Consider the following 25210-nt stretch of genomic DNA (forward strand, 5'->3'; position numbering starts at 1 on the left):
CTACGTAAATTTTTTAGTGCAGAACAGGGCTGGGAAAAGGAGGTAAAGTCCGCAGGGGGTCTCAGACGCAACGACGGTTGGAGACGAGCTACCGTAGACAGGCTGCTGTTGCCTAGCAACGCTTTGTCGACCCACCGCAGTGTTTTATGAATGAACGACAAGCAACACCTATCCTCGCGACCCCCTACGCGGAAAACAGAATAACCGCAACAAGACAAATAGCTACAAAAAGAAAAAAACTTTATTCTCAAAAGAAAAAATCACAAAAAATATATACAGTCCCTACAGGCTTAGCAGAGGCATCAGAGCACCATGATTGCCCTTCTCCATTCCCATGGGCTCTCCCCAGAAACACTGCAGTTTTCATATCAAAAGAGGATTCAAAAACATGAGGCAATGCAAAGAACGCAAAGTTCCCATCAGGTACCAGGCAGGTTTGTCCAAATGAGATGTTTTGCAGTCTGGGACATGGTGCCCCCTGGAGGTACGGAGGCCCAACTTATGGAAATACCAACAGTAAGAGCAGTGGTAAGTGCTGTAAGGCTATGGTGTGTGTGTGTGTGTCAAAGATGTTCAATGACAGGACAGTTCCTTTGCCAGCTACACTAAGTGCATAAGTTTGTATGGTACACTCTCTGATCCGTTTCTACAGACAATCCATGGAGTTCTCGGGAAGGAAGCCGAGGATCGGGGCTTTGCCAGCCGGGCAGGGTGGAGCCACCACAGCATTGGGGGCAGGATCCACGTTTTCTGAGTCCTCCATCTTCTCCGTGCAGCCCTCCCAGTTGATGTGAAAGCGTGTCACTCTTGGGTTGGAGGCCAGAATGTTTCTTTGAAGCTGGAAGAAAGACCTTTGGGTCAGGAGCGTCAACTCCGAGCCACACATGCACTGAAGAGGGGAAGCACAGGTTCCATCCAGCCAACTTCCCAGGGTCCCCACTAGTGTTATTAAAACCTTTGTTACTTGAAGTAGCAGACCAATCCAGACTAGGTACTTCGCTGAGGAGTGCCACAGCAAAGGCTCTCCACAGATTTGAATTTAAGTTTAAATGGATTTAAAAAACGTGCTACTTGTTTCTCACTTCCCACCAGAATTCAGTAGACATGCTGATAATGCCCAATGATCTAAGGCAGGTTCTTCAAAAACAACATTTTTGTTAATTTCACTAGAAGTTTCAAATGAGAACAGATGATTAGGTGCTCCCATAAAAATCACTGCCAATCACTTCTGAAAACTGCATGACGTGGTTCTGTTCTTACAGAAGAACTGCTTGCAAGTTAAGAGCTGGGAAATCATGAACTGAGTGTTCAGCCAGAAAATAAAAAAAACCTTCAGTCTCCAAAACCTGCAAACAGATGATTTATACTGATTTATCCACTGGGTTCTCAGCCCACTGAGGGATGCATGCACACCTTACCCTGCCTTTACTGGAACAGCAGGTAGTGTAGCGATTATTATTATACATCTGAAGGACCCAGATTCGAATCCCTGCTTGGGCTGTAGTATCCTTCAAGACTTATCCCAAATTGTCAATAAATAAGTGAGCAGCTTAGTGCACAAACATCACACTGTATGTAAAGTGTCAGATCAATGTAAATACCCTGGTTTTCAAAAGGATGGCTGTACTGCACGTGGACATGACCCTGCTACTAACTACCAGTTACCTATTAACTAAACCAATGTTTCTCTATCTCTGGAAGTGTAAGAAGAAAGCACACATGGTTTTTTTTTTTTTTTTAGTTTTTGTGCTAACATGGCATGCTCCCCTCTCCATGAATAAGCCTCTGCTCAGCAAAAACACACCCCTGGCCAGTTACACCACTCTCTGTGCCATGTCGAGTCTGACCCACTTGAACCGACAAGGCTGCGTTGCTCTGCCTTCTTCGGTGATGTACTGATGTACTCAGGTAGTCAGTCATATTCAGTATCCAGCAGGGTGTGTGTGCGCACACGCATGCACATATGCAGAAGGGGGTTTTCACCTTTCTCACAAGATGCGTTTACCTGCGAATAGTCTGGTTTGAGGGGCGGATTCTCACGCAGCTCTGGGTCCGTGTACTCGTTGTTCACGTAGTAGCCGATGCGGATGAACTCCTGTCCACGGTACGTGCATGTGATCAAGACCACAGTCACGCCCACCGCATCCGTCTCTGGGATCAAGTGTGTGTCTGGGGCATCAGCCTGCCGGACAAGGGGGGCGGAAGAGATGAGGGGGAAACGGCACCGGACAACGCAATACTTAAGAACCTCATTGTCTGTGGGTCACAGGTGGTGCTGCTGTCGCACAGTGCGTGGGTGGCGTGAGAGGATGTAGGTTCGATCCCCACTCAGTCTGCGTGGAGTTTGTATGTTCTCCCCATGTCTGCGCGGGTTTCCTCCTACAGTCCAAAGACATGCTGTTCAGGTAGGTCGGTGTGTGAGTGACAGAGTGTGTTCCACTGATGCATGGATTAGTAGTCTATCTAGCAGTGTAAGTCACCGTGGTGAATAAGGTATGGGCTGGTAACACTACATAGCATTCATTGGACATGTCTGCTAAGGGAAGTAATCTAAGTTCAGACTAAGCAGTGCAGTGGTTACCGCTGTCACACAGCAATCAAAGGACCCAGGTTCAAATCCAACCCCCTGCTGTAATACTCTGATCAAGGTACTTACCCTGAATTAACACAGTAAAAATTAGCCAGCTGTAAATCGTTGGTAAATCCCTGCAAGTAGCTGCTGTAGAGTCACTTGGAGAAAAGTGTCAAAGACATGACTGAATAAAATTGAATGTGTTTTTAACATTCATGAATGAATGAATTAATTTTTGCTCTGGAGTTCTGCAGTAGCTCGAGCTGCTGCCCTTGGACCCAAAGGTTGCAGGTTCAAATCCCACATCCAGTTGTAGTTCCCTTGAGCAAGCAGTCAAATTGCACAGCAGCATAAATGGGTAAATAATTGCAAGTAACTCAACGTCGTTAGACTGCTTTGGAGAAAAGCGCCAGCTGAACAAATAAATGGAAATGAGTACAATAAACCACACCTGGAGGGTGCGGCACTAGGAAAAACTGTAGTGAGATGAGCAACTTGAACAGAGGATCTACTCCCATTTGGTTGAGTAAAGCCTCCAGCGCCCTAAGTTACTACAGTTAACCCCCCGGAAGTGCTCAGACTGAACACACATCCGCATAGAACAGTTAGAGGAGCGTATCAGTTCGGAGGCATGTAGACTATGAGGAGCCGGACGTGTTTACAGGCACAGACCACCACAACTCACCTGGAACACAAACATATGCCTCCCGGCCGGTACGGGGCCCACCAGAACCGAGTCCAGGGTCTGGTCATACTCCTCGCTCTCCGCCGAGCCCACGTAGATGATCTTCCACTCCAAGTCTGGGAGACGATACAGGAAATGGGCAACTCGCTCCCTCAGTCTCAAACACACACTCTGCTAGTAAACAGGATAGCTGAATCATCCAGTGAAGAGGCAGCTGCACCACCTGGAAGACGACGACTGACTTATTGTGCATCATCCAGCTAAAAAATTACCATGTTTTACTCAGTTACGCTGCTTGTGCAATACAGCACTGTTCGCAATGCTTGTCCCGGTGTGTGGGTGGGTTCCGCAGAGACAGATGTACGGACAGCTATGCAAAGCGAGATGACAGGGGCACAGTGGAAAGGCGAATTGTCCCAGCCAGGAACTGATTTGCAGGGACTAAGAGATGGGGTCGATGCCCAGGCACAAATGATGCTGAGAATGGATGAATGCACTTCTGATCACTCAACAAAAGCATCCAATGAAGGAATAAATGTCAATGCAGAGTCTGTCAGTGATGGTGCCCATGTCGTCACATATCCGTGTAACGTGCGAGGGAGCAGCGGGGGAGGTGCTAAGTTAAGGAGACAGAAAGTTATTAGTTCAACTTGTGCCAGGCCGCATGTGGGACCCCAGCAAATTGAATGTTGTACCCTGAAGTGCAACAGTAAAACACTGACTCATGTGCAGAAATACATCAAGCACCCTCAGTAATTTTGGGGAAAAGACTGCGAATTGATTGAGTAACTAACTTTTGTTTGTCTGGTTTGGCGCCAAAAGTGGGAACCATGGCGACCGGCCGTGGCGTTGTCCTCAACTAAGTCTTAGGCAGCGACTCGGGAAGCTTCAACTTCGGAAACCCAGACTTAACACTGTGATCCGAGGTCCGGCAAAGCAATGAAAGGGTAAAACGTGTTGTAAAGTTACGATTCAAAAACGAAAGGGGAACTGCTCAGTGACCTCACTCTGTGTGTGTGTCTGTGTGTGTGAGAATGAATGAGTGAGTGACGGAGAGAGAGAGAGACCGGCGCTCCTCACACCTTCGGGGAGATCCTCCATGCACTCGAAAGTGATCTCGAACTGGAACGGGTTGCCGAAGTGACTTGGGTTGTCCAGCACGGCCACGTTCAGCACCTGCACCTTGGCCATGGTGGCGCTCCTGGACTAAGTTAGCTAACAGCTAACAGCTACCTGCTGCTGCTGCTGCTGCTGAGAGGGCTGCGCGACGTCGCCGTCCTGGCCTCCGTCTCTCTTGACTTCGACAAATGGACTCAGCCGAGAGTCGCTAAGAGCTTGTTTAGTCCCTGAGTGTCGCTCAGCGCCATTTAGCCGCAAATAACGGAGGAACCTCTCCGTCCCGCTCCCGCCAGACTGTTCAGAGAGAGAACCAAGGCGGAACACCGCGAAAACCGTGCTCCGCTCTGATTGGCTGGAGAAACGCGAAGGTGGCTCCAGTTCCGGCCGTTACGATTGGCCCGTTTTACGCCCAACGTCTGCTGAATCTTTGGTACGTTTCGATGACTGACGATGTACGCATGCGCGCACCCTCCGTACGTTGGGATTGGCTCCAATTTTATGTCTGTCGTTCCAGCGCGTCTTAGTAAAGAAAGGCGAAGTAACGACTTTGTAGCGCAAGAAAAGACTTTATAACACTGGAAGAAATAAAACAGCGCTCTACAAGAGCTGAAGACTCCACCAATAAAAACGCAATTTGCAGTGTTTTCAGTAAAATTGTAACTTGTATTTGTATTCCCTGGCTTTTTGTTCTTTAAAAAAATCGATTGAGTTCATTATTTTTGAGATTTGTGTTAATAAAAAAGAAACAGCAAAGACAACATGTGAATGAGCCGAATTACAGAATATGTGATTCCTGTGTTCCTTTTAGCGTATATTTATATATTTATCATTTTGCATAATTCACTGGCTATTGCTTGAAAGTATTTGTTGGATTTTTGTAATTTATGACTGTAAAAATGACTTATGTCTCTGAGAAAGTCTCTGAACACGTACTGACAACATACAGTACAACACTGCTCTCGGTACAGTATATTCAATTTATTCAACCTGACTGAACGCACTGTCCTTCTCCACAATCTACTGTAGGTGGCAGAGAAAAGTGGGGAGCTCATTCTTGGTTTGTACTCTGCAATAAGCAGCCAGGGGAAAAACCTGAGCCGTATGTCTCTAACAACAATAATAATAACAACAATGTAGCACAGTCTCTCTTCGCTGTTCAACAGCCTGAGAGTATGAGTCAACTCTGGTTATGGCCTTTAAGATGGTAAAAAGATCTCCACTCCAAAAGCTACAAGGCCTGATAGTCACTATACCCCAGTAAGACCACTAGCTACATTTGTCTACCGCTTCATAACTTCCCATTCTGACTCCAACGTAGTGGAACGGTCCTCTTTAAAGATTCAGTGAGGGTTTCGGAATAGTTTCAGAATCACTTCTATGCTGAACTCCTAACTGCTTCATAAACTTTCATTTTTTCATCTGCCACAATAAGCCTTCTATTTCCTATCAATTCCTAATGGTAGGGACTCATGTAATGTGCTCTGGCAAAACTGGTGACATTGGAGAAACTGTGTTTTGACAATTGCGTGTCTTCAACTACAGCTCTTGGTCTGATGAGAAATGAGGAAAGATGAGAAATGTGTTATTTTAACTCTGAGTTGTGTGGTACTTTGGAGAAAAGCGTCTGCTAAATTAATACATGGAAATATAATAATGAGATAATTTGACACATTATTTGAAAAACTTTAATTTGTATTGTTCTGCAACCTGTTCCTTTTGTAAAACACCATGCTGTGTGTTTTCTACTTCTTGGGGGAAAGCCTGTTACAAACATCTACAAGATGCTGATTTTACTAGAATGCTTTTACATCATGTTCACTGTAAGAAAACAACAGCACGTGACATTACTGGAATATTTGACAATGTGGATGGACAAAAGGCCAAAGCTGGAAGTACAAAAACAAACTGATGTCAGACTGTGGCTTAGTCATGGCATCCGAGGGTTAACAGGTCAGTGACACCGGTTGAAATTTCCTCGCAGGTCTTTCGGTATTCCTCCATCTGGCACTCTTCAGGTGTTGGCCAGTACTCAATCCAGGTACCATCTCCCACCATGTACATCATGCTGCAGGAGAGAGACTCCTGAAAAGGCGAATCAACTGGCTCCGTGTGTGGCAAATGTTTGTGTTTTCTCAACTGTATGAACATTTTTTTTATTTGGTATTCAGTAGTGTATCTAGCAGTGTAAGTCACCTTGGTGAATAAGGTGTGTGGACTTACATTATAACACTAAATAGAATTCATTCGAAGCTGCTTTGGAGAAAACACACACACACACACTGACTGAAACTGAAAGCCCGCTGTGCCACTGTTCCCCCCCTTTGGAGAAAAGCATCTACTAAATAAATAAATGTAAATGTATTTATTGAAAAGGGGGGGTGCGGTGGTGCAGTGGGTTGGACCGCAGTCTTGCTCTCCGGTGGGTCTGGGGTTCGAGTCCCGCTTGGGGTGCCTTGCGGCGGACTGGCATCCCGTCCTGGGTGTGTCCCCTCCCCCTCCGGCCTTACGCCCTGTGTTACCGGGTAGGCTCCGGTTCCCCGCGACCCCGTCTGGGACAAGCGGTTCTGAAAATGTGTGTGTGTGTGTGTATTTATTGAAATTCAGTTGCACTGTCTTTGCTTCTCTTTTTCTAAATGTATGCTTATTTCAAAGCAGGCATAACCACTGTTTAAACTGAAAACACTGCAATAGATGACATTACCTCTGATCTGATGGAAAAGAAATGTGGGACTGTCTTAAATAAACTCACGTGCAGTTTATAGCTTATCTGTGATGGTCTTGAATGTTGCTCATATTTATGGGATGAACTGGACAATGATCCCAACTGGAAAGCAATGATCTCTCTCTCTCTCTCTCTCTCTCTCTCTCTCTCTCTCTCTCTCTCTCTCTCTCTCTCTCTCTCTCTCTCTCTCTCTCTCTCTCTCACTCACTCACTCACTCACTCACTCACTCACTCACTCATTCACTTTCCTGAAGTGCCTGTCCAAGTCAGAATTGCAGTGGTCCAGAGCCTATCCCAGAAGCACTGGGTACAAAGCTAAGCAGGGTAACCTTTGGACGAGGCACTAGTCCACTGCAGACTAGCCACACACACAGACAGGCACTTGCATAATCACACAGTACAAGCCATTTGGAATCACTAATCCACCTGAAACGCATGTCTTTGGACTGTGGGAGAAAACCAGAGTGCTGAGAGGAATCCCACATGGACAGAGGGAGACCTTGTAAACTCACAGCCTGAGCTGGATTTCAGTGTTCTTTGTAACTGTCCCACAACACAGAGTTCTTACCTCTTGCCCTCTCCCATGATGAGGTGAGCAGACTTGCCCATAAGTAGGTACATTTTCTTCTCAAGCAGATTGATTGCCTCCCTACAGTAGGGATGGGATATAAACATGCGCTCCTTCCACTGCACTTCAGTGTCAGTGCCTGCCGGAAACACAGCGAGAGAATGAGATGGTGGTGGATTTTCTGGATAAAGAAGGACCTCCATAGGTTATGTGGAAATGGGCGGACTGTACCTTCTTTAATCACTTCCAGTATCTTGATGGTGAACCGATCCAAGGAGTCACTCACTTCTGCACGAACCACCTGAACTTTGTAAACTGAAAGAAGAAGGTTAAGTTCATTTGTTGGCACCTTTGTTTCAGCTTGTTTTTGCTTTATTCAGCATCAAAAACCTTGATGACTATTTCAACGACACTTGGGGTTCTGGTGAGAAAGAAGGCCTGTACCATAGTCTACTTCTGCTGTGCAGGCTTCTGTAATGCGGTCCAGGTCCCTGTTCTTCCCAAGTTTCTTCTGCATGCTGCAGTTCTCTGTGCAAGTAAAAAAAGGAAATTTTTTTTTTTTTTTGAGAAATCTGGCAGGTCCGATGCCATTCAATTCTGTACTTTGATTTTCCAGGCACAAGAAGGTCTCTGCCTCACCTTCGGCACAGCGACAGACTTCATCGTGGCAAATGCGGTTGAGGGCTCCATCCTTCTTCTCTGGATGGTAGAACTTTGTGCAGCGATTTTCTGCAACAAAAATAGCAGGTTGTACCTTCCTTAATTCTTCTGACACTTTTCTAGAATGTTAGCTTCTGTATTAAACTCATTAAAATGATTTATCTGTTTCTGCAGCCTGGTCATTTCCATTGTATCATTTTGGAGAAAGAAACTTCCTCACAGGTGCTACAGGAGGAGTGTGATTCAGGCCTGATCTTTTGACTTCAACCAAAAACATTCTCCAACCGACGCAGAGTGTGTGGTAGATCCTGTGTTGTTCCATGACTATTATTGTTGTTCAAAGATTCTTGGTCAAAGATCTGCCTAAATGTCTGTTGCTGTTCTATTCAGGATTTTAAATGACTGAAGTATAAACCTGTATGAATGTAAAAGGTCTCTATAGTAAATTTGACTCCAAACATACAAGGCTGTAACTGACCCATGGCGTAGTACTCATATATAGTAACTACTGCAGGCTGGATCAGGCCCACATTCAGCATCTTGTGCATTCTGAAGACCACTCTGTCAGGTAAGTTGCGAGAGACCTGAGAAGGATAAGAATTTGAGGAGAGGAGACTGTCACTCTGTAGGACTAAGCAGAAGCGAGCAACAGCTAAGGAGTAACCGCTGTTAAAAGGTACCTTGTCCATGTAGAGGATGAGGGAGCCCTTCTCAGACAGCTGCTTGTCCATCTCAAACTTCTGAACGTACCTGTCCTTTCCTCTGGTTAACTGTTGGAGAGGTGTGGAAAGCAAGACTGTTAAATCCCAGGCCAAAGCACTTGTCAATCTGAATTCTTTCTTAGCTCCTATTTCGCCTCCTTGTCTCGTCTTCTGTGTCACTGTACTGACGTCTTTTGGAGTTCAGTTTCAAGCAGACGAGCACGTTACCGCTCTCAGGTCTTCCTCATCTGCCACAAAGCCTGTGAGGAGAGTGATGTCCAGAATCGACATGGTGGCGTCCCTCTCAGTGGACAGGAACCTGGTAAGAAAGCAAACATGACTCAATAAACACCACATAAACTGAGTGATGCACAAACAAGGCAAACCAATTTTAATTCCCAAAATTGTTCACAACATTGAAAGTATAAATGTGCCATTTTTAATTTTTGCTCTTTTTAAAAGTTAATTACTTACCCAACGTCAATCTCAAGTTTGTATGTTTCTAAGACATCCTCATTTTTAGCTGTAAAAGCAAGTGGAAAATAATGTGTATAATTGTGGTTGATCAAAACTCCAGGTTGACGGAAAGTCTGTTTTGTTCTGTGTGTATGATATGTGTGATATGCAGAACTGTTTTCACTTCCTTGCCAGGACATTAATAGATACCTGGGATTCTTGTCAGTTTCACAGCCAGTTCAAAGTTTTTACAGTCTTGCTTCTCTTCAGTAGGAATGGCGTTGTACAGGGTCATGACCTGCAAGAAAATGTCTCTTTAATTTTGCTGCATTGCTTTTAATAACAGATGTTTACACCTTAATATATTCTCTGAACAGATGCATCTTCTCTGAATATTAGAGGGTTTGATGCATTTCAGGGAGACCACCTGCTCCACCTGGGACAGACCTCCAAGTCTCCTGTCAACATCCTCTTTACTCAGTACATTTTTGCAAAATAAGAAAACATTGGCATATAAAATACAAGTTGGAAATCATCATATGCATTACACATGGTTAAAAGCAGAAAGACATTATTGAACGTTTAGCTAGTTCTGCTACTGATAAAGCTTTTTATTATGAAGAAAAATTACAAGAAAGGACACACAAGGAAAAGAGCCCCACGGAAAATGACGTAAAGCCGTCTCTGCAACTGCTCTTGCCCCTGAACCTTCCACCGCAGAGCTCAGAAACTGCTCGTGTCCAAATTGGAGGGCGTCACTGATGGCCTGAAATGATTCACTCTTCTGTAGACCCTTGGTCTTTACTACTTGTTTCCCCATAAGAAACAATGGGGATTTCATCTCCTCCCAATGACACCTTCATTGAACAAATGAACCCCTTTAGTTCACTCAGTAAGGTTTTTGTGTCATAAAGCTAATTGGAGAATCTTTGTGCCCCCTGATGAACCAGAAGGGTATTTTCGCTCACCGAAACGGTCCCCTGGCCCACTCCTGTGGCTGTGATGTTGAGGTCCTGATCCACTCGGGTCTGTTGGAACAAATTTGGACAGTTTTTTTGTGCACTGTCTGGTTGCACGTTGAATTCTATGTACCTGGCACACTCTTTTTCACCTTTGCTCAGACAGTTTAACCTTCTCACTAGCAAATAATAAATGTGTCATGAGGCAGCACGCTATTTGACAACTTCTTAAATCCAGCTTCCTCAACTGCTCCAGCATCTGCAGCTCACCTTGAGAGAACGGGTGAGGAAGGCGTTGTTCTTGTTGAAAGTGTACGCAATGGGTCTGCTGCGACCGGCCACACCGATATCCACAAGAAGGTCGATGTCCTTTACAGGACCCACATCCATGTGGTACTGAGCCACTGCCTGGAAAACTATGATGGTGGCCTGTAGGCATCAGCAGAGAATAAAATTTAGTTTTTTGGTAGCTGATTACATTCAAAGTCTTCTTCTTCTTTTTTTTTTTGCTGTATGCTGCAAAAATCTCGTCTTTATGTTGAACTTGAACCTACTCCAATCTGAACAGCTCCGAGGTCAAGCCCCCTGTCCTCCATACCTGGGTAGAGGCATATCCACCACCATAGAAGCGCTGCTGTGTCAGCCACTCCACCACTTTGCCTGCCTTGTCAAACTCCTTAGCCTTGACCAGGGCCAGCAGTGCATACCCTGTGGCCTCCAGGGTGAAGAGATGGCTGCCTGTGACCGGCCAGTGGGATTTGTCTACAAGAAAACCAAGAGGCTTGCAATATCAGAATCACTTGATTTTTAAAACTTACCGGCCACACTGATTCATGTAAGTTGAGTAACTTACATGGTTTCATTTAGCTGATATTTTTCTCCAAAGCGACTTACAATGTTATGCTTACAATCATTACAGCTACAAGCTTACAATTCACCATGGCTTGACTTTGCTAACTAAGATTTAGGATGGGGGCTGCCCACGTCTGCTGCAAGCATGCTGGTGGCTGAAAAGGCCAATGCGGGACAGGTAGGTCTGGCCGCAGCGACTGCAAGGGAAAGACTCCTCTGGGTTTGGGGTCACATTTCTTCCTCTATCTCCTGTTGTCCTCAAGACCTCCCCTGCATGCATTCTCGAAGGAGGAGACAGCCTGGTAAATGGTGTGTCTCCAGGCCTCACGGTCGGAGGCTAGAACAGACCACTGGTGGTAGTCAATGTAACAGGCACCAAGGGATTTCTTCAGAGTCGTTGTACCTCTTCTTCGGTGCCCCTCTGTTGCGGTGGCCAGTGGTAAGTTCGCCATACAGCACAATCTTAGGCAGGCAATGATCCTCCATCCTGGAGATGTGCCCTGTCCAGCGCAGCTGCGTCTTCATCAGCATGGCCTCTATGCTGGTGACCTCTGCCTGTTCAAGGACTTCAGTGTTGGTGATGAAGTCATTCCAGTGAATGTTGAGGATGGTGCAGAGGCAATGTTGGTGGAAGCGCTCAAGAAGTTGCAGGTGGGGACACTAGGTGACCCCCGACTCACAGCCGTAGAGTATGGTGGTACAACGGCTCTGTACACACTGATCTTTGTGCCTTTCTTCGGATGTTTGTTGTTCCAGACCCTTTTGTATAGTCTGCCGAATGCACTGTTTACCTTTGCCAGTCTGTTGTCAATCTCTTTGTCGACCTTGGCGTCCGAGGAGATAATGCACTCCAGGTACAGAAGCTGAACTGGTGGACCTTCTTCAGCTGTGACTCACTGATGGTGATTCCGGGAGGATCGTAATCTTTCTGAGGTGTAGGCTGGTGGAGAACTTCTGTCTTGTTCAAGTTGACTTCTAGCCCAAAGGCTAGGATGTTATATGCTGCAGAGCTGTCACTGTGTGGGAATCAAGGCAGCATCATTGGCAAAGAGTAGCTCTTGGATAAGATCCACTGTCTTGATGTGGGCCGTTAGTCACTTCAAGTTGAACAGGCTGCCCTCAGTGCGGTATTGGATATACACACCATCCTCGTCATCAAGGTCTACTGTGGCCCTTTGAAGCATCATGCTGAAGAAGATTGTGAAGAGAGTTGGCGCGAGAATGCAGCCTTGCTTTACAATGTTGCCTATTGGAAAGGGCTCTGAGAGGTCATTGCTGTGTCTGACTTGGCCACGCTGGTTAGCTTGATGATCATGTTGAGGAATTCTGAAGGACATCCTAGTCATTCCATGATTTATCACAGGCCTTTTCTGCTCACAGTGTCGAACGCTTTGACAAGGTTGACAAATGTCTCATACAGTCCCTTGTTTTGTTCCCTACATTTCTCTTGGCGCTGTCTGAGAACAAATACCATGTCAGTGGTGCTCCTGTTGGCTCTAAAGCCATACTGGCTCTCTGGGAGGAGTTCTTCTGCAATGGTGGGTACCAGTCTGTTCAGGAGTACTCTTGCAACGATTTTCCCTGCGACAGAAGCAGAGTTATCCTCCAATAATTGGAGCAGTCTGATTTTTCCCCCTTGTTCTTGTACAGGGGGACAATGACTGCATCATGGAGGTCCTGAGGTAGTTTGCCTTGGTCCCAGCAACAGACAAAGAGCTTTGTGGAGTTTGGTGTGTAGTGCTGGGCTCCCATGCTTCCAAATTTCAGGTGGAATTCCATCGACTCCTGCTGCCTTGCCGATTTTCAGCTGCTTAATGGCCTTGACAGTCTCTTTTAGGGTGGTGGTCTCGCCCAGTTCTGTTCTCTCTGGCTGTCGTGGGATGCAACGGATTGCTGAGTCTTGGACTATGCGGTTGGCAGTGAAGAGAGTCTCAAAATGTTCAGACCACCGGTTTAGGATGGATGTCCTGTCCGTGAAGAGCGTTTGGCTGTCTGCACTGCACAAGGGACTCTGGACCTGGTGTAAATGGCTGTACACAGCCTTCAGGGCTTTATAAAAGCCTCTGTAGTCAACAATGTCCACACACAGCTGAGTTCTCTCTGCAAGGTTGGGCCACCAATTGTTTTGAATCTCTCAAAGCTTCCACTGGAGGTTGCTACATGCAAAGTGGAAGGCTGCTTTCTTATCAGGACAGGATGGCTGAGCAAGGTGTGTTTGGTGGGCGCGTCTCTTCTTCGCCAGCAACTCTTGGATCTCCTGATTGTTTTCATCAAATCAGTCTTTGTTCTTCTTTGTGGACAACCCTAAGACTTCTTCAGAGGTCTGCAGAATGGTGGCACTTCTGAAGAGGGGTCTGTGGGGCAACCAGGACCGTCAAGTTTCGATTGGAGGTTTGCCTGGAAGTCAGATTTCACTTCAGCTTACTGGAGGTTGCCAACCTGAAACTTCTTCCTTGGAGCCCCCCCCCCTCTTTGGCTTGGGTTTAAAGTGGAGACAAAGTTTGCAGCCTACAAGACGATGGTTTGTCTGACACTCTGCGCTGCGTATTACTTGGGTGAGTAAGACGTGTCAAAGGTCTCACTGGTGCACCAAGATGTAGTCTATGATTTGCTAATACTTGGACCATGGGTGCATCCAGGTTGCCTTCAAACTGTCTTTTTGCCTGAAAATGGTGTTGGTAATAGGTAATAGTGAGTTGTTGCTTTGTGCAAAACTCTAACAGAAGGCGCCCGGTTTCATTGCAGTTTTCAACACCATGTTTGACAAGTACTCCTTTCAAGGCTTCTGAGTCTTTGCCTACTCTGGCATTGAAGTTGCCAAGGATGATAACCTTGTCGTCTGCAGGGGTGTTTTGTACAAGGTTGTGCAGATCAGTGTAAAACTTGTCCTTTACTGCAGGGTTCGCTTGGAGCGTTGAGATGTACATGCTAAAGAGTGTGGCATGCTGCTTGTTTCAAGGTCGGCGGTGCATGGAGATGATGCGGTCTGAGTTACTCATTGACAAGTTTTCAAGTTTAGAGGTATTGGAGTTCCTGACCATAAAACCAACACTAGAAAGGCATCTCTCAGTGTCCGGTTTGCCTGACCAGTAGGGGATGTAGCCTGTGCCATGTTCTTGAAGGCTGCCTTCCTCAGGGATGTGGACTTTGCTGAAAGCAGCGATATCGACATTTATCCTTGAAAGTTCATGGGCAACTAGAGTGGAGCGTCATTCTGGGTGACCACTGTCTACTGTATCAAGCATGGTTCTGATCTTCCAACATGCGAACTTTAGTCTTAGCACGTGTAGACAGGTGTATGCCTTTTCTTCTTTGTTGTTCGACCGTGTTTGAAGATGCCCATTGACCACTGCTAGCCAACTGGGGGAAATGGAAACGAGCTTTGGTTAGGCCACCTTTTCTAGGCACCTATCCACGTGGAGTAAGCAGTGCTGTCCCTAGAGAAGGCTGCTTAGTTGTTCCACGTGCTGCCAAATGATGTCATCATCTCCAGGGTCAGCATCAGACGATCCTTACACCTGGACCGCCTGCATGCAGGATCGGAACTGTGGCTTCCAGTGTCATCTTCCACCTGCCATTTCACCCCTTTCCCATTGCTGCAAGGCTTGATGATGATGTGACGGTGACAGCAAGGTTCCCGAGTTGTAAGTGTTATGTCGGAGTGTCCTTCTCCTAAACGGATGGCCTGACAGGGCTAACGAGCTCATCTGCCTGGGTTTGGAATCAGAGTTGTCCTTCTTGTAGGCTGGCTGACAACCAAGACTAACGAATCCTCCCTACCCATCCACTTATACTGCCAGACACTTGGTTGCGCTATGGCGTAGCAAGCTCTGTGAAAACGGGAGGACCGACAAGAAGGTGTTGCCCTGGTGAGCCAAACTGTAGCTACGCGGTGATCACTACACCAGGAAGGAGAGGTGATGTATTGCGTGTGCACTTTCCCTAGGTGAGTGGGATGTCTGGCCCAGACCTCACCCCCCCCCCCCCCCAAAAAAAAGAGAAACACAGGGTTTATTTTTTTTAATTACTGCAGCATTTTTCTGGTTAAACACCTTGCTCAAGGGTACTACAGCCAGAGGAAAGGATCAAACTTACAAACCTTTGAATCCAAAGGCAGTAACTTTAACCAAAGATCCCACCAGCTGTCCCTGTCCCAACTTCAATATCATGATTATTCAGAGGTGGGAAGAACTGAGTCACATAAATTGTTACCTTTATTTAAGTAAATTTCTGTGGAAATGTTGCTTTTCAGAGTAATTTTTAGTAACCTGCTAGGTACAAGGATTAAGAGAGGACGTAGTGCAGGCAATTAATGAGACTGATAAATCTTTTGTAGCTTCTGTCGCGAGGGGCCACGACGCCACCCGCCACTCCACCCTCTCCTGTCACCTGGTATACATTGCGCCCAACCCCCATGATGGACCTTGCGGGTGGTGGGCCTGCATGGCTCCCCCACGTTGCGTTTTTGGGCTGAGCCCGGCCAGGTTACGTGGGCTGCCCGGTCATCAGACGCTTGCCTAGGAACACTACCCCCAGGCCTTACTCCAGGGGTAGGTCTCGGTGACCCTATTTCAAGGAGAGTAAACGTTCTCCAGTTTACTTTTTTCATGGAGGTTTTGGATTGTGTTAATCTGGATCCTATCTGGCAAGATAGGGTGGTGGTCCCTATCTTTAAGAAAGGGGACTGGAGAGTATGTGCCAACTATCAGGGTATCACACTTCTCAGCCTCCCTGGGAAGTCTATGCCAGAGTGCTGGAAACGAGGCTCTGGCTGATAGTTGAACCTCAAATTAAAGAGGAACAATGCGGATTCCGACCTGGCAGTGGAACAGTGGACCAGCTTTTTACCCTCTCATAGATAATTGAAGGGGCATGAGAGTTCGCTAATCCAGTCTACATGTGTTTTGTGGACTTGGAGAAGACCTATGACTGTGTTCCCCGGAAAATTCCGTGGGAGGTGCTTAGGGAGTATGGGGTACCAGGGCCAATACTGCAGGCCATTCGGTCTCTGTATATACAGAGTGAAAGCTGTGTCCGCATACTCGGCATTAAGTCAAGCTTGTTCAGTGTGGGTGTTGTACTCCGGCAAGGTTGTGCCTTGTCTCCACTCCTGTTTGTGGTCATCATGGACAGGATATCAAGGCGCAGTCAAGGTCAGGAGGGCATTCAGTGGGGGAGTCGGAAGGTGATGTCTCTGCTTTTTGCGGATGATGTTGTCCTTTTGGCACCATCACACGGATGCCTCCTGCACGCACTAGAACAGTTTCCAGCTGAGTGTGAAGTGGTTGGAATCAGCACTTCAAAGTCTGAGTCCATGGTTCTCTCACAGAAAAGGATGGCATGCCCCCTCCAGGTAAGGGGAGAGAATTTGCCCCAGGTGGAGGAGTTCAGGTATCTTGGGGTCTTGTTCACGAGTGAGGGGAGAAGGGAGTGTGAGATCGGCCGCAGACTGGGAGCAGTGGCAGCAGTAATGCGATTGCTGTAGCGGACTGTAGAGGTGAAGGGGGAGCTGAGTTACCCTCACTTATGGTCATGAACTTTGGGTAATGACTGAAAGAGTAAGATCGTGGATACAAGTGGCTGAAATGAATTTTCTCCACAGGGTGTTGGGACTCACTCTCCATGATAGGGTGAGGAGTTTGGACATCCGGGAACTCAGAGTAGAGCCGCTACTCCTCCACATTGAGAGGAGCCAGTTGAGGTAGTTCAGCCATCTGAAAAGGATGGCCCCTGGGCGCCTCCCTTTGGAGGTATACCAGGCACGGCCAACTGGGATGAGGCCCTGAGGTCGACCCAGGACCCGCTGGAAGGATTATAGATCACAGTTGGACAGGGAACGACTGAGGATCCCCCAGGCTGAGATGGAGGAAGTTGTGGGGGACAGGGGCAGCTGGGCCTTTCTGCTCTCCCTGCTGCCACCGTGACCCTACTAGGACAAGCGGGATAGAAAATGGATGGATGGATGGATGGATGGATGGATGGAAATATTTTTTACCTGGGAAACTGAAGGTTTGGTGCTTGCAGTTTGGTATATCGCCTCGTATTAGGTGGCCGCTAACTGTATATGAGGTTTCTATATCAGAGGTGGAAAGATTGGAATGTGTTATGAGCAAAGCTATAAGGAGATGGTTGGGAGTTCCTCATTGTTTGAGTAGTGTGGCTTTGTACAGAAAGGGTGCTTGGAGTTGCTATTGACTAATGTAGTAGAAGAATTCAAGTGTGCCAAGGTTGGCTTGGAATTGACATTGTCAGGCACAAGGGACCCAGTGGTGAGTTTGGTTCCTGTAAGATTAAAAACAAGACGTAAGTGGAATCCACAGGAAGCTGTTGCGCATGCTCAGAGCGCGCTGGAGCCCAGAGATGTGGCTCGTCAAGTGCATGTAGGTAGGGCGGGGCTTGGTGTCGGCGATCCAATAAAGTTGTGCAGTAAAGCTAAGTTGCTGGAGAGGAGGAAGATGGTTACTGGCTTTATCTGCGAACAGGAAGAGGAGACGAGGCGGGAAATTGCAACGTTGCACGGAATGCAGGGGCGATGTTTGGCTTGAGAGCATGTGGAGAAACGGAAGACCGGCTGGTGTGATCTGTGGGTGATAGACACTGGTCGTATTAAGTTTATCATTGGAGCCACCTATGATGTTCTTCCTACTCAACAGAATCTTAGTCGCTGAGTAGGTATGGAACCGACTTGCAGCTTGTGTGGTAGTATAGCCTCTTTGAGGCATATTCTGTCTGTGTGCAAGGTTAGTTTACCTCAGGGAAGATATGCATGAAGGCACAATGAAGTGTTAAAATCCTTGGCAAGCTTGTTGGAGGAAAAAATGGACTGAGGTCAACTCTTTCCCACATTGCGAGAGAAATAAGGTAATTTCTTTTCTGCGGAGGGGGAGAGCGTTGCATGTTACGCACATGGGCGCGGTGATATGGGTTCTAAGTGGGGTGAAGTATGAGACTGGAAGATGGTAGCGGACCTGGGAAAACAGCTTCAGATGCCGCAGTGCGTTGCAGTCACAGCACTGAGACCCGATCTTGTACTGTACTTGAGGGCGTACGGGTAGTGTACTTCATTGAGTTAACAATACCTTTCGAAGACGCAATGGAGGATGCCTTTGAGAGGAAGAAACTGAAGTACGCTGAGTTGGCCGCTGGCGGTGCTCTATTAGACTGGTGGAGGTTGGTGCAAGAAGGTTTGTTGCAAAATCAACCACGTCGCTGCTGTTGAATTTTGGTTTCAAGGGTCGGTTGTTAAAAGCACCGGTTAAAAACTTGTCGGAGGTAACAGAAAGATCCAGTCAGTAGTTGTGGATAAGGAGGCAGCAGAATGTTTGGGGGAAGCAGACTTGAGTTGGGGGTATTCGCTTATGTGAATATCAAATGGTAAGTCTTGTTGTCACCTCCATGTGCTGATGTGGTGTGTTGGTTGGGTATTGGTTTGTTGGTGGTTAATGAATGGCTGGAGTGGGAGGTTTCTTGGTGGGTGGAGTCACCGGGACTGCGCCACGAGCAATGGGGGGGGAATCTGGGATGCCAGATATTGCCATTGAGCCTTCTGGAGGTGTCGTGGGCTCAATTCAATGAAACATCAGCGAAGGAAGGTGCCCACTTGACGACCCTAGTGAAGTGCTTGCGATGGCCCCAGGTGAGGAAGGTAGTACCTGTTCATGATGTGGGCTGATTTGTAGGTGGAGGGAGACATTCTGAGGTGGGTTGGGTGGTATACAGGGTCTTAGGAGGGATGGAGTACTGGTGGCATGGTTGGTTTGTGCTTGTGTCCAGCCCCCTTAATTTTGGCACAAGGGTTTGAACATCTTTCCCTGTGTCTTATTGTATGTATGTCTGAAAATCTCAACGTTAGTGAAAAGCATGCAGTTTAGAGTTCAAAGGCTCCTCACTGGCTGCTGTAAAAGCAAAAAGTTAAAATGGCAGTATTGCTCTGATGAGATGTCTTACCTGGGGAGGCGAACCTGAGCAAGATATCTAGCTTGTGCTGCTCCTCGTTGGCCAGGGCGTAAGATGTCATTGCCACGGCATAGGAGTTAGTGAGGCTGTTGATCCTGCGTGACAGGAACTCCCGGGCTTTCTTTATGCTGTCTGGAAGGCTCTACAAAGAAGAAAGCAGCGTCCCAAGAGTGTCCAAATGTGTGCCTGGATGTACAGTCACCATGACGCTGGACATACAGTAGGCTCCTCGTGCTTCGAGCAATCGAAATATAAATGTTTGAAAGCAGAAATGTTTTCTACTTAATGTGATTATTTAAATTGCATTTGCATCCCTAATGCATATTGTATTATTAAACCTGACATTTGTAAATTGATGGCATCTACATCATTAAGGGGGGGGGCACGGTAGCGCAATGGGTTGGACTGGGTCCTGCTCTCCGGTGGGTCTGGGGTTTGAGTCCCGCTTGGGGTGCCTTGCAACAGACTGGCGTCCTGTCCTGGGTGTGTCCCCTCCCTCTCCAGCCCTACGCCCTGTGTTTCCAGGTTAGGCTCTGGCTCCCCGCGACCCTGTATGGGACAAGCGGTTCAGACAATGTGTGTGCGTGTGTGTGCGTGTGTACATTATTAAGCTTTGATTCGTTGTGACTTAATGGTAAAAGTGAACATGTATTGGCAAATAAATTGATTTAGAGAAACTGTTCTGATGAGCCAGGGGCTTATTTTATTTCTTTAATCAAGGAAAATGTACTTACAGCGACTCTCTCCACTCCGCAGGTGGGATGTGCTTCCTGTAGCGCGATGAAGACGAAGGCAGTCAGGGAAGCATCTGCGTCCTTCCCTCTCACATTGCCCTGTGGGCGAGAGACAGAACCCAGTGGATGTCTTTCTTCTCCAGAGCACAGTGTAGTATCTCTGTAGTGCTTACATATAAGCACACTGCCCCACACACACACTTTATTGTCAGTGCACTGCATAATTAGCATTATAAGGGAGGAGTCAAGTTCTGGGGTCGGTGAACAGCTGAGCTTGGAGCTCCAGAAGCTTTTTTGTAATTAGCTTAAGAGTAATTTCCACACACACACACACACACATTTTCAGAACCGCTTGTCCCTTACGGGGTCACGGGGAACCGGAGCCTACCCGGCAACACAGGGCGTAAGGCCGGAGGGGGAAGGGGACACACCCAGGACGGGACGCCAGTCCACCGCAAGGCACCCCAAGCGGGACTTGAACCCCAGACCCACTGGAGAGCAGGACTGCGGTCCAACCCACTGCGCCACCGCACCCCCCGAGTAATTTCCAGTCCTTTTTTATTTTTCTCCCAGACTTTTCTTCACATAGATGTCTGGACTGAGAGAAGGGACTCATAAAGACATACAACCATCTCTGCGTGATAGACTGGAGCATCTTCTTTGAAGGTACCATCGGCTTGCTGTGCGTTCAGGATCAACCACTTGGCAGCACTACAGATCACATCCTCCTCAATGCTGATGAGTTTGTACGCCATTGAAAACACCTTCGTCACGTAAGCAGTTAACCTGGAGGGGTGTAGTATCATAAAGCAGAACTTTCACAAAAAGCCTTGGATGTCAAGTTGCAGATACAAGGTCTGGCTTCAGTAAGAAACCACTTACCAGGTGCTGCTAGGTCTGTCTTTCCAGGCAGCGTATGAACCATCAGTTTTGCGATATGTCAACTCCTGGGTGTACCCTGCACATCAAGGTAGCAAAAAACATAGCTGTATGGTGTGGACATTTTTCTGGTTGTTTTTTGATGTTCAGGCTACCTTTGTAGGGTAGTTTGTTGGAAGACTGCATTCATTCCAGTTGGTCATCGACCCACGCCAATGCTCTGTATACACTATAATGCATCTGGTTGTGGGTTCTCACCTTGGTGAACGTACTTGATGGCCGTCTCTCGCTTCTCCACCCCAGCTTTCTCCCATTCGCCCGTGTTGTCCAGATAGTGTGTGGAGATTACAGGTCCTGTGAGGCCAATCATGTTCTGCTCACCACAGCCAGATGGTTGCGTGATCAGGTTCCCTAGTGGTGAGCCACTGATGGCTGCCTGGATGGTCTGACTCAGCTGTTCACCTGAGTGGACAAAGTTGTATGTATAAGTTATTGTATGGTGTACATCAACGTAGCACACTTTTCAGCCCTATTTCACATCTCAGAGTGTTAGATAAAGTATTCAGTTGTGTCTTACAAAGTCAAAAATCACATACAATGATCGTAAACTAATCCAACAAGCACAATAAGGTGAACAGAGACTCTCAGGACACTCCGTCCACGCCAAATGACTGTAGCATACAGCATACCCAACGGTATCATTCCTCGTACATCCCCTTGAAAGTTCAGAGAAAATTGCTTTGTGCAGCTTCTGGAGTACTGACCAATGACACTGATGTAGGTCTCAGCAGGTGAACCTGGCACTCTGTTCTTTGGCTCTACACCCTTGATCGTCTCAAACTGTTTTCCATCTGACAGGACAGAGCAACACAGTAATATCGCATCTCGTAATGCAACTGACAGTTGAGTTTGAGAGTTTGCATGGATGATTATTTGGCCATTTGAGAGACTTACTGTGTTTCGTTGGATCCAGAACAATTGTTTTGATCTCCTTTTTGACCCGCATTCCTTCAGACTGAGGTAAAACATGGGAACAGAGGTTGGTGACATCTTTTTTTTAACAAAGGAACCCCTGAAAAATGGTCTTTTTCTTTGTCAATTTCTCAAGTTCTACAAATGCACACACACACACACACACACACACACACATTTTCAGAACCGCTTGTCCCATACGGGGTCACGGGGAACCGGAGCCTACCCGGTAACACAGGGCGTAAGGCTGGAGGGGGAGGGGACACACCCAGGACGGGACGCCAGTCCGTCGCAAGGCACCCCAAGCGAGACTCGAACCCCAGACCCACCTGAGAGCAGGACCGTGGCCCAACCCACTGCGCCACCGCACCCCCTCTTCTACAAATGCATTGGAATGTAAATATGCAGAGAAGAAGAAAGACACTGACCACTACCCGCAGGTTCTTCTTCACACCGTCGGTGAGGACAGAATCGTAGACAGCAGCCTTCACCTCAATAGAGTGTTCTCCAATAGCCATGGGGATGATGACGAAAGGGATGGACACTGAGGACATGGGAGGTACCTCCACCTCCTCCCGGTACCTTCTCTTCTTGCTGGCTGCACTACACACACTCTCTGTCTCCATCAAGTCTACACGCACCTTTAGAGGAGAATGTGACGGGAGGATGTTACACTCAAGGCCAGGAGGATGGAGCAGCAGAAGATCCACGGGAACCGCAAGACCTCATACCTTCAAATTATCTTCTACGTAGTTGTAAAGCACAGCTTTGATCTCAAGCTGCTCGTTCCGCACCGCAGAGTACGGCAACTTGAGGTCGATGAAGAAGTTCTTCATCACGGTCATTTCAAAGGGATCAGCCATGCAGATTCCTGCACACAGACAGGAGAAGGGAAGAGACTTTAGGTGTTGCACTTGCTGAAGGACACGCGTCTCTACACATTTTTATCTGCGTCTGTATCCATGAATTGAGAGACAGTAGTGTTGTTGGAAAAGACAGTGAGTTGTGACAAAGGGTTGCAGTAAAAGGCCAGAGGTTGGGGGGAGAGCCATGTCCCTGGAACACCTCAAAAACACAATGAAATGAAATTTGGGAATAAGGGTGCTGCACCCATAACTACATAGTAAATAATATAATGTTCACCCCTGTTCCACTATTACAATTTCACTACTTTTGCTGAAACAGCAGGTGGCATAGTAGTTACAGCCGCTGTCTTGCACTCAAAGGATCTGGGTTCAAATCCCCTACTCCTACTGTAGGACCCTCGAACAAGGTAAATTACCAGGCTGGATAAATGGGTAAATAATCGTAAGTTGGTTCATGTACAAACCTAACGTTGTAAGTTGCTCTGGAGAAAAGTGTCACGTAAACAATTAAGAATAACAAAGCTGCTTAGATGATCCTTTCATTCAAAGACTTGCAGTTTTTTCAGCTTCACGATGAGTGTTTCATAGGATCAGTCAGAACCTTAGGGTGAGGGTTAGATCCTCCTGGGTTTTGCTAATAATGAGTGTTCAGTGTGTGCTCCAAGGGTGCATTTAAAGGTAAAACTGCAGGACAAACACAGCTCTCCAGGGTGGTAGAAACCACAGACCTTCATGATAGTAAATGTAATTGGACTGTGGGCCAGGGCTCACACACTGCCATGGCATTAGTTGCTTACATTTACATTAATTTTTTATCAGATGCTTTTCTCCAAAAGGACTTCCAATGAACTCTATGTAGTGTTATCAGCCCACACACCTTATTCACCGTGGTGACTTACACTGTTAGACACACTACTTACAATGGGTCACTCATTTATACACAAGTGGAACATACACTCTCTGTCATTCATACATTATAGGTGAACCTGAACAGCATGTCTTTGGACTTTTCTTCTAATCAAACTGCATTCAGCGTGTTGCAGATAGAACAGCAAAAAAAGCAGTGATGAGTTGTTGGCAGGTCCAGCTCTTTGGCTCTTTCCCCAACATACAGGCTGCTTCCCCCTCCCTGTATTCCAGTTAATGGGAAACGCACGGAACACAGTGATTCTGGGTCGGGTGAGAAAGAGAGCGACGCAGGGACAAGCACCGTGAGTTCCGGAGAGGCCGATAGCGGTGACCTCCCAGGTGGTGATGGTGTCCTTCTGGAAACTTTTGATCTCGTGTGATGTGGAGGTGCTGGAGAATGACAGGAGACATGAGAAGACAGGCTGGATACACAGCGTGTAGACAACCGTGTGGAGGAACTACACAAGCTGCACAAGGGGTGTATGGGTCCGAATGTCACACAGCTCCTACCAGCGTGGGTTCTGTGGGGGGCAGTTTGGCAGCATCAACTCCTGCCACAGCCAGCTCTCGGGGAACTGAGTGCGGGACACAATGTCTCTGTCCGAGATGTAGTTGTCGTCGTCGCTCGCTGCGGACACACAAACACGCGCACACACACGGAAGGCAGATTGAAATACTGTGGAAGTCATGCCAAAAACGTGTACTTGTACTAATACCTCAGCATGACTCATGAAATAAAATGGAGTCTCTTTACATCCGATCTCCAAATTGCGATGTTTCACAGCACTCTGGAACTCAGTAAGAATGACGCTGGCATTCGCCATGCGTCTGGCCATGCTGATCAAGCAGTTCGCACAGCGCGTGCCTCCGGCTCGTCATGTTAACAACACAAGTGGGACCCCAAGAATGTTCAGAACTTGTTTATGCGCACATCCAGCCACTACAACAAGTAAGAATAAAGAACACCATTCTCATGAGCCATTAGTTAAAGGGAAGGGGGGTCTTACAGCGACTGAATACATCGGTTTCTTTGGCTGCTTCCTCGCGCTTCTTGGTCACCTCAGAGCAGCAGTGCAGGAAGGCCTTCACACAGTCCGCTCCATCGATGATGTACTGGGAGCGCCGTTCGCAGGAGAGGTCCATCAGATTGTCCCTCATGCCGTCCATACAGCACTCTTTCATGAGGGGCACCGAGTATTGGCTTTCTGGGGGGATTGAAACAATTTTACCATGTTAGTAATCCTACAGCTTTCCTGAGTCTTACATTCCCACTTACAGTGACTTCTGGCTGTCCAAAATGCAGAGCAGTAGGGAAGCAGCCAACATTAACATGAACACAATCATTTGTTAAATGGTGCCCAGTTACAGGTACAGGCAGTTCTCTATATTGCTGTTGTCATTTATACTGTAAAGACGTACAGTACATGAAGATGTGGGACATGGCTGAAAGAGGGGGGGCTTAGCCTCCCTACCCAGTGAGTTTTTGATGTCAATCAAGGTCAGCGAGCGTCGTCGTCTCTTTGCAACTGCTGGGCACTCGGGCTCTGGAAGTGAACAGAGAACAAAAACAAATGTGGAAGATCAGTGTGTTATATTTTAT

The 25210-nt window shown here is 47.2% G+C and overlaps 3 protein-coding genes across 3 annotated transcripts in view; all 3 read right to left on the reverse strand.

Annotated features, from left to right (window-relative positions):
• Positions 1-153: 153 nt before the first annotated feature.
• LOC108919745 (histone chaperone asf1b-A-like) lies at positions 154-4705 on the reverse strand. Its single transcript, XM_018727983.2, has 4 exons — positions 4340-4705; positions 3258-3373; positions 2006-2182; positions 154-838 (listed from the first exon to the last, which is right to left on the reverse strand). The coding sequence occupies exons 1-4, from the start codon at positions 4446-4448 to the stop codon at positions 647-649; spliced, it is 594 nt and encodes a 197-aa protein (XP_018583499.1). The 5' UTR covers positions 4449-4705; the 3' UTR covers positions 154-646.
• Positions 4706-6421: 1716 nt separating this feature from the next.
• Positions 6422-19357, reverse strand: LOC108919753 (complement C3-like). The gene is made up of 14 exons (XM_029252453.1): positions 19242-19357; positions 11041-11204; positions 10713-10871; positions 10452-10511; positions 9694-9781; positions 9502-9550; positions 9256-9346; positions 9007-9096; positions 8805-8910; positions 8306-8395; positions 8111-8194; positions 7898-7981; positions 7667-7805; positions 6422-6458 (listed from the first exon to the last, which is right to left on the reverse strand). Exons 1-14 carry the CDS (start codon positions 19309-19311, stop codon positions 6437-6439), a joined length of 1296 nt encoding a protein of 431 aa, XP_029108286.1. The 5' UTR covers positions 19312-19357; the 3' UTR covers positions 6422-6436.
• Positions 19328-25210, reverse strand: part of LOC114911050 (complement C3-like) — a 49790-nt gene continuing 43907 nt past the window's right edge. The window contains exons 16-29 of the mRNA XM_029254015.1: positions 25083-25154; positions 24618-24815; positions 24121-24238; positions 23912-24000; positions 22567-22706; positions 22264-22476; positions 21818-21878; positions 21628-21714; positions 21122-21325; positions 20867-20942; positions 20611-20770; positions 19985-20083; positions 19769-19799; positions 19328-19392 (exon numbers count right to left, since the gene is read on the reverse strand). Coding sequence (XP_029109848.1) covers positions 19328-19392; positions 19769-19799; positions 19985-20083; positions 20611-20770; positions 20867-20942; positions 21122-21325; positions 21628-21714; positions 21818-21878; positions 22264-22476; positions 22567-22706; positions 23912-24000; positions 24121-24238; positions 24618-24815; positions 25083-25154 — 1613 coding nt within the window. The remainder of the gene's footprint in view (positions 19393-19768; positions 19800-19984; positions 20084-20610; positions 20771-20866; positions 20943-21121; positions 21326-21627; positions 21715-21817; positions 21879-22263; positions 22477-22566; positions 22707-23911; positions 24001-24120; positions 24239-24617; positions 24816-25082; positions 25155-25210) is intronic.

This window comes from Scleropages formosus, chromosome 1 (assembly GCF_900964775.1).
Source record: "Scleropages formosus chromosome 1, fSclFor1.1, whole genome shotgun sequence".
Taxonomy (NCBI): domain Eukaryota; kingdom Metazoa; phylum Chordata; class Actinopteri; order Osteoglossiformes; family Osteoglossidae; genus Scleropages; species Scleropages formosus.